Source organism: Eleutherodactylus coqui, chromosome 4 (genome assembly GCF_035609145.1).
Source record: "Eleutherodactylus coqui strain aEleCoq1 chromosome 4, aEleCoq1.hap1, whole genome shotgun sequence".
Classification (NCBI taxonomy): Eukaryota; Metazoa; Chordata; class Amphibia; order Anura; family Eleutherodactylidae; genus Eleutherodactylus; species Eleutherodactylus coqui.
This window is the reverse complement of record NC_089840.1, coordinates 109,351,411-109,366,186: the sequence shown is the minus strand read 5'-3', so window position 1 is coordinate 109,366,186 and position 14,776 is coordinate 109,351,411. Positions and strand designations below refer to the sequence as shown.

Here is a 14,776-nt window from a genome sequence, read left to right as displayed (position 1 = left end):
GAAGCAGCAACTTCTGATTTGATCCCTGTGTATCGTGGTGCTGACAGTAGGCACCCAGTCAGCTGATTGATTGGGGTCCTGAGCAATGGACCCTGACTGATTACCTATTAATGTTCTACCCTTAGGATAGGTCATCACAAGCATTTTGTGAGTAAAACCCCTTAAACAATCATGATAATTGCTGTGTGGTATTGCAACTTAAACTGCAGTATTGCTAGCAAAATCATGCAGCCAAGTAGCAGACTATTTGAAAACAACAAATAGTATTATTTGTTTTATCATGGGTAAAAAGCTCAAAAAAATGTTGTTCATTTGTAAAAGTTGTCATTTTTTTGTTATAGATGTTTTTATTTGATTCTGTAATTTTTCTAACTTATTTTTGTAACTATTTTTTACATCTATATCCCCCATGAAGTCATAAGACCTCTGGGAGACATTTACAATGTCATTAGTTTTTTTTTTAATTTATAAATTTCCACTGTAACTAGGTGAATACAGGGAATACAGGGAAAAACATTCCCTTATAGTGACAATAGTCACTGGCAGAGCTGGTCTGGATCTGCTAAGACCCTGCAGCCCTGCTGTGTCAGGGGGCACCCGGTGATCCCATGATTGCCAGGTTGAATAGTGGAAGCTGTATATTTACTATTGGCGAGAATTAAAGCCCAGGACTAAGCGCCATATATTTACAGCACTTGGTCCTTATCGGGTTAATGGCAGACAGAGTATGGGACTATATTAGTATACTAAAAGAGAAAAGGAAAAGTATGAGTTCAGCATTATTTTCTTACTTGCTACATGAATAAATTATGCAGTTAGCATTTTTTTGTGATTTTTAACTTTAACTTAGATTTTTCTTTCTCAGTGAATCTAGAAGTTATTTTTAAGAGTTGCAAAGTATGTCAGAATAAAAAAAGTAAAACTTTAAAATCATTATGATTCGAATAAAATATATACAAAGATTCAGCCTAACATGAACTTTGAAGATAAATCCATAAAAGAAATATAATACAAATGTATTGTAGTAATAGATAACTTACATGCAATGCTTTTTCAGTGCCCAGTACTTTAGCATAGTACTCACTTATTCTTTTCTTTCTATGTATAGTAAAATGAATAAAAACCTAGTTAGACCTAAGCATTTATTGAAATAAAAGTAAAAGGTTTAGAGATGTTCATACATTTTAGGCTATTTAAGTGAGGAATTGACCATGGCTTGTAGTGGAACCTCCCTACCTCACTCAGTCTACATAAAATAGATTTTCAAAACAAAAGTTAGTTGAAAATGCATTCATTTTATCACACAAACTGATGTAGACTATTTACTTCTGGATTTCTGTTTAACTGGTCAATCATTTTTTTATTAACCAATTTTAAATAATTTAAATCTACACGTCCAAAAATAGAGGGAAAACAAGAATGACACAGTCATACAAATAACAATTACAAAGTATTGCTTGGATAGTGTTATAAAATCATTACAATTATACATGCAGACCACAGGCAGACATCTGTTAAGTACCAGAAAAACATAAGGCCCAACTGTGGCCATAAGAAAGTAAACATGTTATAACAAAAAAGGTGAACTAAAGGAAAAGGAGGAAGAAGAAACATAAGAAAAACAGGATAGGGTGTTTAGGGCCCTCCTTACCCCAGAGCTTTAGGATAAGGGGGTGACACGTGAAGATCGTAGAGCTACAAGAAATTGGCCTAACAAGTGTGTTTTGACATAATGAATCTACAGGAGTGAAATCTTCTCAAACTTTGTGTTGGAGGATGCTAGTGAGCTTCTCATTGACATAGAAATTATCAAGACTTAATTTCATGAAAGGGGAATGAATGTCTTTTTCATGAGCACACAGTTGTCTGTTTTGCAGCTAGGAAAACAAATGCTAGTAATAAAAATTGTGAATGGGTAAGGGAAAGGGGCTTAATATCGAGTAGATCCACATTGGGATCCTTTCATATAATGAAGCTAAGCAAGCTCTGAGTAGGCCAAAAACCCAGGTCCATAATCTGGTCAATTTTCGAAGGACAACCAAGTATGGAAAACATCTCTAATCAAGGGACAACCACACAAATATATTGTAGGATAATTTGGCACTTAATGAGTAATTCAACTTTGAACTAAATACTAATGTATGAGAACTATGTATGCTGCTTACATAGTAGTGACATGAATGGAGCAATGGGAGACTGAGTTCCATATATAGTGCCAGTTGGCTATATCAATTATAATGCTCAGGTCTTGGTGGCATCTATTCGTACAGGAGCCTGTAGGAATTTTAGGATATATTAAAATTTGCTTATATAAAAGTGAAAGTCAGAACAGAAATGCAGCTCTTTTCGAAAGAAAAGAGAGCTTGGAGATCACATCTGTTACAATGTACAGACATATACATTTTAAGTTGGAGGTATCAAAACATTTCATTGCTTGGTGTGTCCTTAGCTGCTCTCCTTGAAGCAGAGGATCTGGGTCTGGGAATGGGTAAGTAGATTTTGTTAAAGCCACTAGAGCACCATCAGCAAAAAGCAGAATTGTTGAGGCCCAAGATTTAAAAAAAAGGGTCGTCATGCACAGTATGAAAGAGACAGCAGCACTCCAGGAGACAACACCTATGGTGTAAGGCATAAACTGCATGCAGAGCTCAAATAAGAACTCAACTCCAGAATCCAAAGCACACGTCATGAAATAGATAAATTGAGCAGCATAGCCGAGTGTTTACAAAATTATTGCATCTGTATCAATGCTCCTTTATTGCTCCAAGATAAGAAATACATGCGACATTTCAACCCCCAGCAGGGGTTTTTGTCAAGCTCAAAAAAAGGGGTTGTGTCAAAGAGAGAATAATGGTAAATATGTGAAGACAGCATTGGGAATATTAAAGGGAATTCCATACTGCAAGTGCCAGGACTCAAACCAAGGAGTTATGGTACTCCAGGTGGCAGCTTTACCTACTGAGCCATCCAGCTCTTTGAACAGCTCCCCTGCATGACTTTAGCCTTGTTCCCAGGTCCTGCAATCCAGTCCCCATCTTAGCTCCGCATTGTTCCTGATTGGACATGCTATAAAACTCTGGCCCTTCCACTTCCACTTTGCGTGTGTATTCTGCTCCTACTGTACTACTGCTCCTCTCTATGCAATTGCTGTTACCTGTTACCGACCTCAAGCTACATCCGGACTAAAGGGTAATATTTTCTGAAGACAATTACTACATCCTTTCTTTTATCAATGGCACAAGCTTTAATAAAATTAGGAAAAAAAGTGTGTACTAAGATATTTAGGGCAAGAGGTGGTGGAGAATCTGGTTTCCTGCAAGCAGACAATGGCATGATTCAGAGTAGTAGACCACTCTGAATCTTTTTTAGAACAAAAACCCTGCACATTATGTGAAACAATTTTCAATACTAAAGAAAATATTTTAAGTTAGAAGAGGAATCAGCCTGTGGAAAAGATAGGGGAGCACCGAGGTGAAGGGGAGAAAAAAAGGGTAGTGTGGGGGGTTAGGCAAGTAGCCCCAACAACCATGTGTAATACTGTCAAAGAGAACATTGTCTCTAAGAGAATAGCATTGTAAACTGTTGAACGTACTGAGAACAAAAGGAATATAGGTCTCCACGGGAATTGACAACTGACATAAAGACTAACCAACTAGAAATGGTAGGCGCATAGTAAACCGTATAAACATTCTGCTGTGTAGTTATGAAAAAGGCTAGTGTACCAAAAATGAGGTGAGAGATCTAAGAGTGTTGAGAAAAAAAAAAACAAGTAACACATATTGTGGATTGCTATTTTATCATTCATATCTTAAAGTGGATCTGTCATCATACTATGTTGTCCTTTTTAATATTGTTCTGTTTGACTAACAACACCTAATAAGGAATATATTAGAACTATAGATATAAGTCTGCAGTATTCATGAGCACTTCATTTGTCTCCTCCAACCAGTAATCAATGGCTGCCGTGTACACATGCAGATACATGGCAACCTATCGGTGCTTGGTGAAGGGTTGAGAGGAGGATGCATCTATATGCACTCCTCAGTCATTAAGTAACGGCCATTTTTCTGTGATTGTTTTTAATTCTTGATTTCGCCTTCTGTGATGCATTTATATTAGTGTAGGGACCCACTACAACGCAAGGAACCATGAAGTGGTTAGTGGGCTCATGTATCTTGGCCAACATCCAACCAATGCCTTGCATTTATTATCTATCATTCACATGCAGTGTGGCATTAAGACTCCAGGGGGAGCCCAGGGTGGCAGTACCAATGTGGTTCACTGATGGATATGCAGGGCAACCCGCCGAATTATCATGGCATCATTAATAGGTTGCTGGTCTGCATTGTGAACTACATATATCAGAATGGTCTGGCACCCAGTATCCACTATGTGTGGGAGTATACACCAAGCATCCACCCCCCTCATTATCAGGAGGCAGTGTGAGTGGTTGTCTTATCGGTGTCTTGCACAGGTGTTATTGGCTCCTCCATTTGGTAGTCAGCTACCTGCATGGTGAGAGGAGGATGCATCTATATGCACTCCTCAGTCAGTAAGTAACAGCCATTTTTCTGTGAGGGTTGAGAGAACACAATCGAAGCTATCCAACCATTGCTCTACTTGCTAAACAGACCATTATTTGTTGTGCCGTTTAGGTCTATAATAGAGCAGATCTGTTCCATACCATACTGCCCTTAAAGGAATTCTGTCAGCAGATGCTAAACTGCTGACAGCTCTTTGTAGGGAAGAGGAGCAGGGTATCATCATACTTCTGTGATGGCTATTAGTAGCAGTATCAACGATCAATTCAACTGTTGGGTATGATGACACCCTGCTTCCTTGCCCCTATGTCAATGTAAAACTGCAGACAAATTCCCTCTAAACAGAGCTGCATAGTATAATGGTAGATCAGCTTTAAGGAGATGCCACATAAGCTTTATTATATTGCCTATTATTTAGAAAAAAACATTCTAACAAAGTAAATTCAGCAGAGGAAAAATGTATTCTAGAGCCTACAATAATGAACACCAGCAAAATAAAGTCAAAAAGAGTAGAATTAATACAGAAATGCAGTAAAGTGTAACACCAAAGAGTTATGCTAAATGTAGATTACAGGATACTTTAGTATTTTCATATGTGGAAGATTTATTGCATAGATATCTGTGACCGTTACATATATTGAAATAATCTATGCACATTCTGCAGAAAAGAGCGATTACGGTAAGTTGTTTGCAATGGATTCTCAGTCATAGAAACTTCTGCAACAAATCTGCCATGCGAACTTATTCTAAGGGGATTCATGAGATTAGAAAAAAAGGAAGTTCAATATGTTCCGGACTTTAAATTTTTATTTTATACAGTGTTAAATTTCATATTATGTGATTGTGTAGACCTATCTTGCAGCAAACATATTTATTTGATTTCTGAGTGTAGCATTCTAAAATCAGCTAAAGGCAATAACATTTTGGGCACATATGGCTAAACAAAAATATATATCACAATTTGTGGACTTTAAAGCACCAGTAGAATCTTAACTGCTTTGGAAGATTAAAGAATGAGCACTTGTTGTTAGCTCACATTGTTACCAATGTAACACTATATTACAATAATTCAATGACAGATACTCAGCCAAAATCAAAAGTTGTTAATTGTATGTCTCTTATGCTATGCACTGCATATTTTGAAGTTTATATTTTTCTTTAAAGCACACTGAACATACTAGTACAAGGGTGTCCAACCTTCGTTGTCTCTGGGCCACATTGGAAGAAGAAGAGTTGTCTTGGGTCACACATAAATACATAAAACACTAACGAAATACGTTGTAATTCCGCATGTTGATTTTGCCCATTGATGACTAAATCTGCATGCAGAACCACAGCAGAAAGTCATGGTTTTTACCACAGTTCCTAGAGACAAAATTCTGCTGTGTGAATGTAACCTTAACCCGTTTAGGACCAGACACTGTAAATTTACGGCGCCTGGTCCTGAGTTTAAAGCTTAGCGGTATGTAAAATTACAGCGGAGCTTTAAGCCTCCTGCTTCTGCAATCAATCAGAGACAGGACGGGTTATCAGCTGTTAGTGATAGCTGATAACCCTGAGGAAAAGGCAGGAGTGGTTTTTAACCCTTTCTGCCTTCTGCTTCCCCAAGTACACAGCTCTCAATGAGCGCTGTGTACTAGAAAGTGAAAGCGGAAGTGACTAATGTCACTACAGCGGTTGTTTTTTTCCCCTGTAACTGGGGCTCCTATGGATGCCCCAGCTACAGTGGGAAAGTGTCAAAAAAACAAACAAACATATGAATGTCCCCCAGGTGGTCTTGTATGACGTCATTGGGGACATAGTAAAAAACATAATTACATACATCAGTAAAACAAAATTCCAGAATAAAACAATCTATACATAAGAAAGAAAATAACCTAAAACCGATGCCAACCAAAAACGTCGCTATAAGCTCCCTGTAATCCAAAACCATACATATTCTATATCAAAACGTCCGTAACAAAATGAGGAACCTGTTCCCATACTTCATTTAAGTGTAAGTATACTAATTTAAAAAAAAAATTCAAAATGTTAAAAAAAATCATTTTTTTAGCTTTTTACCCCTAATAAAACTAAAAAGCGGGAAAAAAAAGTAAGTGAAAAAGATAGAAATAGACTATATGACCTATATGTCATGGGAAAAAATGGAGCAAAAATAATTTTGATAACTAAAGGAAAAAAATAGGGCAGTAAAACCACCACATGGGTAAAATCTCTAAAAAGTGTCTGGTCCTCAAGGTACAAACAGCCTGGTCCTTAAGGGGTTAAGGTTCAAATAATCAATTGATACCCACCTTAATACAAAGAGACAGGCAGCACTAAACTGACAACATCTAAATTAATGCAGTTGGGAAGGCTGGCATGGCTATTCTTTTAACTACTGTCTACACTGGCCGCCTGCTCATTAAATCACACAAACTTACTCAGTACTGCTGCGGGCCACTGGGCGCTGGCCTAGCAGCAGCTGCAGAGGAAATTAGAGAGGGGTCATGAAGAGGCTTCACTAATAACGGTATTGGCAGGCTCGCTGCTCCTTCGCTGAATATGTCCGCAAGCCTCCAGGACTTCAGCGTCTCATGTGATCAGCACGGCCTGAAGGTCGGCACTAATAAGCACTGGACCAATGAGGGGGCTCACTGGCTTAGACTCAGCTAGCACAGCTCTCTATTGGCTTGCCTTTCCACAGTGACTCTAACAACTTGGAGCAGCAACAGCAGTAGTTGAACCTTAAGTGCCCATCCCCATGCCCCTCTCCCTTGTGTGCCAGTGTGTTCATACTTCATTACTTTAAGTCACACACGGTAGTAGTTGGCCTTGCAGGCAGCTGCGGTTCTCATACACAGAGCCATTGGCATGTACTTAAGTTGTCACTGGCAACAGGTGGCCCTGTGTAGAATAAAGCTCAGTGACCAGCCTACAGAACGGTTGATCCACAGGGAATTTTCCTGGTGAAGTAAACTGTCAATATGGGCTGCATTCATGGCCATTCTGGGCTACAGGCTGGACACCCCTGTACTAGTAGATAGTGAATTGCACATTTTAGTTAATCGCCATTAGCCAAATCGTCCCTGAAACAGGAAAGATCAAAGCATACAAAAGGGCAGTAGAAGGAACTACCTCATTGCCTGATATCAGGAGAACTAAATTCATTTGCATCCCTGCAACTTGTTGACACTCTGTTGACACTTAACTAACTTAAATGAATTCAAGTCTCAAGGTCCAGATTAATTATATCCTAGGATACTAATGGAAGCAGCGGAGGTAATTGCTGAACCACCCCCCATAATCTTTGAAAATTCCTGGAAAACAGGAGAAGTCCCAGAAGATTGGAAAAAGGAAAATGTTGTCCCCATCTTCAAAAAAGGGAAGAAGGTGGATCCAGGAAACTACAGACCTGTGAGCCTGACTTCTATAACAGGAAAGATCTTTGAACAAATTATTAAACAGCATGTATGCAAGTACTTGGATGAAAAGGGAGTAATTAACCAGAGCCAGCATAGGTTTGTAACAAACAAGTCATGCCAGACTTATCTAATTTCTTTCTATGACAGAATCACCGACTGAGTTGATCAGGGAAATGCGGTGGATATAGTATATCTTGACCTTAGTAAAGCATTTCACAAAGTATCTCAAACTATACTTTTGAAAAAATAACCAAATATGGGATTGACAAGGCAACTGTTAAGTGGATTCAGAATTGGCTGACTGATTGTACTCAAAGAGTGATCATAAATGTCTGCACATCCAAGTGGAAGAATGTATCAAGTGGGGTACCACAAGGCTCTGTCCTAGGCCCAGTATTGTTCAACATTTTTATAAATGATCTGGAGGAGGTTATTGATGAGAAACTGATCAAATTTGCAGACGACACAAAGCTAGGAGGGATAGCTAACACTAGGAAAGAGAGGAGCTTGCACAGTGGGCATCGACTAACAGAATTGCATTTAACAAGGAGAAATGCAGAGTCCTGTATATGGGCAAGAAAAATGAAAAAAGCCCATACAGAATGGGAGGAATTGAGCTAAGCAGCAGCACATGTGAAAAAGACTTGGGTATACTAATAGATCATAGAGTGAACATGAGTCAATAATGTGATGCAGCAGCCAAAAAGGCAAACACAATTCTGGGATGTATTAAGAGAAGTATAGAGTCTAGATCACGTGAGGTAATTATCCACCTCTACTTTTCCTTAATCAGACCTGATCTGGAATACTGTGTCCTGTTCTGGGCACCCCACTTTAAAAAAAGACAGAGACAAACTGGAGCAGGTTCAGAGAAGAGTTACCAAGATGGTGAGCGGTCTGCAAATCATGTCCTATGAAGAATGATTAAAGTATTTGGGAATGTTTAGCTTGCAAAAAAGAAGGCTGAGGGGAGACTTAATAGCTGTCTACAAATACTTAAAGGGTTGTCACAGTGCAGAGGGATCAGCCCTATTCTCATTTGTACAAGGAAAGACTGGAAGCAATGGGATGAAAGTCAAAGGGAGGAGACACAAATTAGATATTAGAAAAAGAATTTCTGACAGTGAGGGTGATCCATGAGTGGAACAGGTTACCACGTTGTGAGTTCTCCTTCAATGGAAGTGTTCAAACAAAGGCTGGACAGACATCTGTCTGGGATGATCTTTTGACCCTGGAGGTCCCTTCCAACTCTACCATTCTATGATTCTAAATGCAATGATTTGGAAATCTCATAACCATATTTTAGTCACGATAGAACATATATTAGAAGGTGAAAGGGAGACATTTTTCCATTTCATTAAAAAAAAAACTCATTTAGAAATTGATGAGAGCAACACATCTTACAAAAGTTGGGCCAGGGCCATGTCTACCGTTGTGTAGCAGTCCCCTCTTATTTTACAACTGTTTGTAAACATCTGGGAAGTGAGGAGACTAATTGCTGGAGTTTTGGGAGAAGAATATTTCCCCATTCTTGTTTGACATAGGATTCCCGCTGCTCAACAGTCCTGGGTCTTCTTTGTTGGATTTTTTATTTCATAATGCACCAACAGTTTTCCTATTGATGAAAAGTCTGGACTGCAGGTAGCCGGTTCAGCACAGGGATTCTTCTTCTGCAGAGCCATTGATGTAGTATGTGGTTTAGCAATGTCTTGCTGAAATATACAAAGCTTTCCCTGAAAGACACATTGTCTGGATGGAGCATATGTTGTTCTAAAATCTCTATATACCACTCAGCATTTCAAGATGTATAAGCTGTCCATGTCAAAGGCACTAATGCAAGCCCATACCATCAGAGATGCAGGCTATTGAACTGTACGCTGATAACAAGTTGGATGGTCCCTTTCCTCTCGAGTTTCAAGGACATGGCGCCCATGGTTTCCAAGAAGAATTGCAAATTTTGATTCATCTAAAAATAGATCAGTTAGGGAAACTCTGACCATCTTTGCTTCCAAGAGATTCTGACTCTCTAATATGTTATCTTTACAAACACTCATGTGACTTAATAGAAAATTGACCCCCCAACTGTTTTTCATTAGTACCATTTACTTTTCTAGCCTTTAACTCATTTAGAAATTGATGGAAGCAACACAACTCACAAAAGTTAATTATTAAAATGAAATGGAAAAATGTCTCTTTCAACCTCTGATAAGTGTTCTGTATTCGATTATAAATAAAATATAGTTACATAATTTCTAAACCATTGTGTTCCTTTCTTATTTAGATTTAACACAACTTCCCAACTTTTTTGGAACTGTGGTTGTGCTTTCTAGATTCTGAATTTGCATATATATTTTAATAATTTGCTTTAATGAACAATTATAAAAGAAAAAAAAGGAAAATAGGCATCATCAATCCCATACATCAGTACGGCAGTTGGCATTTATATACAGTACCATAAAGGAGAGAGAACACCACATTAAAAAGAATAAATATGGCATACATACACTGTCTGAGTGAGTCAAAAGAAAACGTTTTCAAGCTCGCAACTGCCTTGTTGCTTTATTTACTATCAAAAAGAAACTCTTACCTCTGTTCCTTAGTAAGATTTGCAAGTGCAGATGCTCTTCTAGATAAAATAAACCTAAAAAAAGTAATTGAAATACAAACTTATAGGATGAATATACCTTTTTAAATCTAACAAAAAAGTGTAACAACTGCCTAAACACATTTTTCCCTCTCTGCCCCCTCACACGATTTCCTGTCACACTCTAGATGTCTCTTATGTATATTGCATTCATTTATATGCAGTGCAGCCACCTGTCTGATGCTTATCAACCACTAATTCCATTATGCATCAGCACAACATTAGCTAGAAACTATATTATTTCTGCCTGCTGGGGGGACAGTTTAGTTTTTACCTTCTATATTCACGCAAATAAGCTACAGACCACAAGTATACAGCCAGGAGAGTGAGCTGTGATCCCCTCTATTATAAATGTGTGACAGGAGCTGTGTGATGATCATTAGTAACTAACAGGGGTTTCTGTATCGCCCTCTAAACGCTCTCTGTTGTAGGTTCCATGTAACAACATCAAACACTAAAAAATTGATTAGTTTCAAACAACATAAACCCCACTAAATCTGAGTTGGTCAGAATTGAAATCACATGACCACCTCAGGAGAAATAAGCCAGAAGCTTCAGATAGAAAGGAATAACTAAATTAACACTAGCTCACATATATACTGGGGGAATAGCTACACAAGGAATGAAAAAGAAATACACCAGAGAGGCCCCTTAATATTTACACATTTTACATTATATCTCTTAACAATATTTAGATAACATACAGATGCCAGACAACAAGTAGAGCTTTTAGTGCATAAATGTAATAAAAAGTTAGAGCTTTGGAGCTTTAAAGGCAATGTACAGATGCGCCCCTCTTTAATAGGATTACTAACTCAATATATTCCAAGATGTATGGCTTGAAATAAAAGAAAAAATATATGAATCCTGTGGAGGTCATCCCTCAGCCTTCCATCACACTGGCTCCAATGTTAAAAAAAAAAACAAATAAAACATTTAGCATTTATATATATATTTTTTTATCTGGATGGCACAATAATGTATTTATTTTATATCATTAGAAAATTCAGTCCTTAAATTAATTTTAAGCCAAGGGAAGAGTGGACACATCTATATTACTTATATTTGTTTTACTAATTAGAGACAGATACTGAAATATATTCCTTTTTTCTTCTAATCATTATTTTTCAAGTTTTTCTATATTGTTATGTCACTGTACATGATTATGGGGGCAGACATCTTATCTGAGATGTTGCCCTCCTCTGTTAACAATAATTCAGAGATATGCTTTAAAACAACCACAAGAACATAATAAACTGGTGTCTGGAGATTCATTGGCTTTTATAGAAGAGTTTTTTTTAAGTATGTTCTATGACCTGTAGTGTACATAATACTGTGTTGATAATACGATTACTGCTGAAAAGTGATCTCTACAGAATGACAAGTGTCAGTGTCCAGTGTGAAAACTTCAACATTTCAAGATATGTAGTAAGAGGAAAATTAAAAAAAAAACACCATTGTTTTATTTATATATTATATATATTATAGATAGATAGAGAGATAGATAGATAGAGAGTCATATTAAAATTTCAAAAATTCTCTCAGAAATGTAACTTTTTATTGTAGATTTTGAATTTAAGTTAATATTTAACCCCTTGGTGACATAACTAATTGTAGCCTTATGAAAGAGTATATTGTTTCCTCCTTTGTGTTCCAGTGGTCATACTTTATTTTTTTTGTCAGTGTACCTGTATGAGACCTTGTATTTCACAGAAAGAGTTCTAGTTTTTAATAGGAATCATTTTCAGGTACAAAGAATGTATTGAGTAATTTTTATGCTTTCTGCTTCTATAGAAGGTAATAAAATAAACAAAAGTGCATTGCACCCCTCCCCTGGGTCAGACAGACAGAAGAATCACAGAAAGGTCTCTGCTGCCTGCTTCCTCTCTGCTGTCTCTCTCTCTGCTCTGCACACAGACGGAAGTAAAAGCTGTAAATGTAGTACTCCTGCTCTCACTTCAAACAGCTATAACTTTACTTCTATTGGTGCTACAGACTTGCTTTTTCTCTCATTTTAAAATCAAGAATCTTGGTTGAATGAGCACATATAGGGAAAATCAGTAGGGAAGGCTAATAACAGAGAAGAAATCTTTAAAAGCGAACCCGTGACCTTCCTAAAGCACCATAAACTGAGTTATGGTGTTGTTGGGGAGGTGACAGGGAACGGGTGATATATATGTTTTATACTCACTTATTCTCCTAATCCTGCAGTGTTACCTACTGAAGTCAATGCTGACTCTTTCCAGATTGCTGTCTACATGCTCTTCCAGAGAGCTTGCAAACAACAATCTGAAAAGAGTCAGCTCTTTGTGCCCCACGCGATCTTTACTGGGTGATAGCGTTGGATCAGAAGAGTGGGTTGGTATAAAAAAGATAGATCACCCAGCTTCCTGTCGCCTCCCGTAACTTAGTTTATAGTGCTGCTGGGAGACAACATGTTCTCTGTAAAAATATTTGCACAAAGGACAGCAAGAGTTCAAATTCGAAAACTGGAGAATGGAGCTTATTAAGTATGTAGTACATGCTTAATTTTAACATTTTAAATGGTTGGTAGAGTCTACATTGACTGAACACATACAACTGGTATGTACCAAATTGTTTAGCTAGTAGCTTCACATAATTGGGTAAGGCAACACTAACTCTTCATTGCTTATGCAGGTACCATAAATACTACAGGAATGTACATGCTACTGTTTCCCATAAGTGCACAATCATTCAATAAAAAAAAAATCATACATGTATAATTTCAAAATATAGTCTACATAAAGCATTCCTTTAATACTTAGTTTGGATATGCAGTATCTGAGGACATTTTTTTCTTGCAGAAATTAACCCAGGGAAATACTTAAAAAAATCAAAGTGATAATAAATGAAATTTTGAAACGTTCAGTTATGTGAAGAGGACATCTTTAACCACCTGCAAAATAAAATGATCATTATGTTGGATGAATACAATATTCTTACCCCATGAGAGCTGGAGATGAACCATCGGGCTTTGTATCATCTAATGCAATCTCAACTGGAGTGTTTTCATCATCAACAAACATAGCTCCGCAGTAATCTTTTGAGAAAAACAAGAAGTGAGAGTTTTAGTGACAAACACACACTTGGTTTCTGTTCAAAAACAACTTATGAACGAGGTTGTAATAATACCTACTATAGTTCTCAATACTGAGAACTGCTGAATCTTTCTCATAAAGTATGTGGCAGGTTTAAAATGCACGAGCATCCTAAAGCAAAAAGATTCAGCTCAGTAAAATGTTGGATTAGTGCTGCAGTTAAGACAAGATACACACTCATAGTGAGTGTGATGAAATGTATCGTGTATATATTTGATGCCCACAAGTGTACCTTGGTCCCATCTAGTAAGCTACGTTATTTGGACTGGCTGAGTTCTTTCCTTCAGCTGCCAAAATTATGCTTGCAGCGTTTTTTGTTTTTTTTCTGTGACATACGGGGCTTTTTTTTAATATCTTATTTCACTGACTTTTTTCCGTTTTATTACTTTTAGTTTCAACAAGGTTTTATTGAATATTTTTGTAGAATGAAATGGCATTTTAAAAGTGTAATTCCCCACGCAAGTGGCTAAATATTGCAAGTTTGAAAACTATAAACTTCAATATAATGTAATGGATTGTAATCAACTACGTAAAATGTCTATTGCAATTATGTGTTTCTTTTCCTCATTACTAACACAGCTGCCTGTCTGAAAGTGCTGACTAACTACTTGTTTCCCCCCCACCGTGTTCCTAACAGTTTACCCAAGATGGCGCATTCTTGGTCTAAGAATTCAGAGATAAGGATGTCAGTACTTGGAGGAAGAGACTCATACAAGACAATCACCAATCAGCTACAGATTCGTACTTCATGACTCATTAACTATGCACATTTTCTATAAAGCCCCATGCAGTTTGATTAGCATAAAGAAGTTTCATTGAGCTGAACAGCAGGTTTCAGGGTGATTCTTCCGTGCATGCACAGGCCTCAGGCCTTGAACCTTCTAATCAGGAAGGGGGCAGATATTCATCAGGTATATCAGTACCAATCTATAACAATTACACTTAATTTGAAAAGCAAAATAAGTAAGAGGAAGGGGAAGGGGGAGTAACCAAAAAACACATACAGGGGGTCATCAAGAATCCACATTTGTTCTGCATAGTTATTGTAGTTTGTAATCATAGCTAGTT

At 37.5% G+C, this 14,776-nt stretch overlaps 1 protein-coding gene across 1 annotated transcript in view; it reads right to left on the bottom strand.

Moving 5' to 3' along the window:
- Positions 1–14,776, bottom strand: part of LOC136625620 (amine oxidase [flavin-containing] A-like) — a 79,957-nt gene that overhangs the window by 19,676 nt on the left and 45,505 nt on the right. The window contains exons 9-11 of the mRNA XM_066599974.1: positions 13,554–13,650; positions 10,533–10,586; positions 1,041–1,098 (exon numbers count right to left, since the gene is read on the bottom strand). Coding sequence (XP_066456071.1) covers positions 1,041–1,098; positions 10,533–10,586; positions 13,554–13,650 — 209 coding nt within the window. The remainder of the gene's footprint in view (positions 1–1,040; positions 1,099–10,532; positions 10,587–13,553; positions 13,651–14,776) is intronic.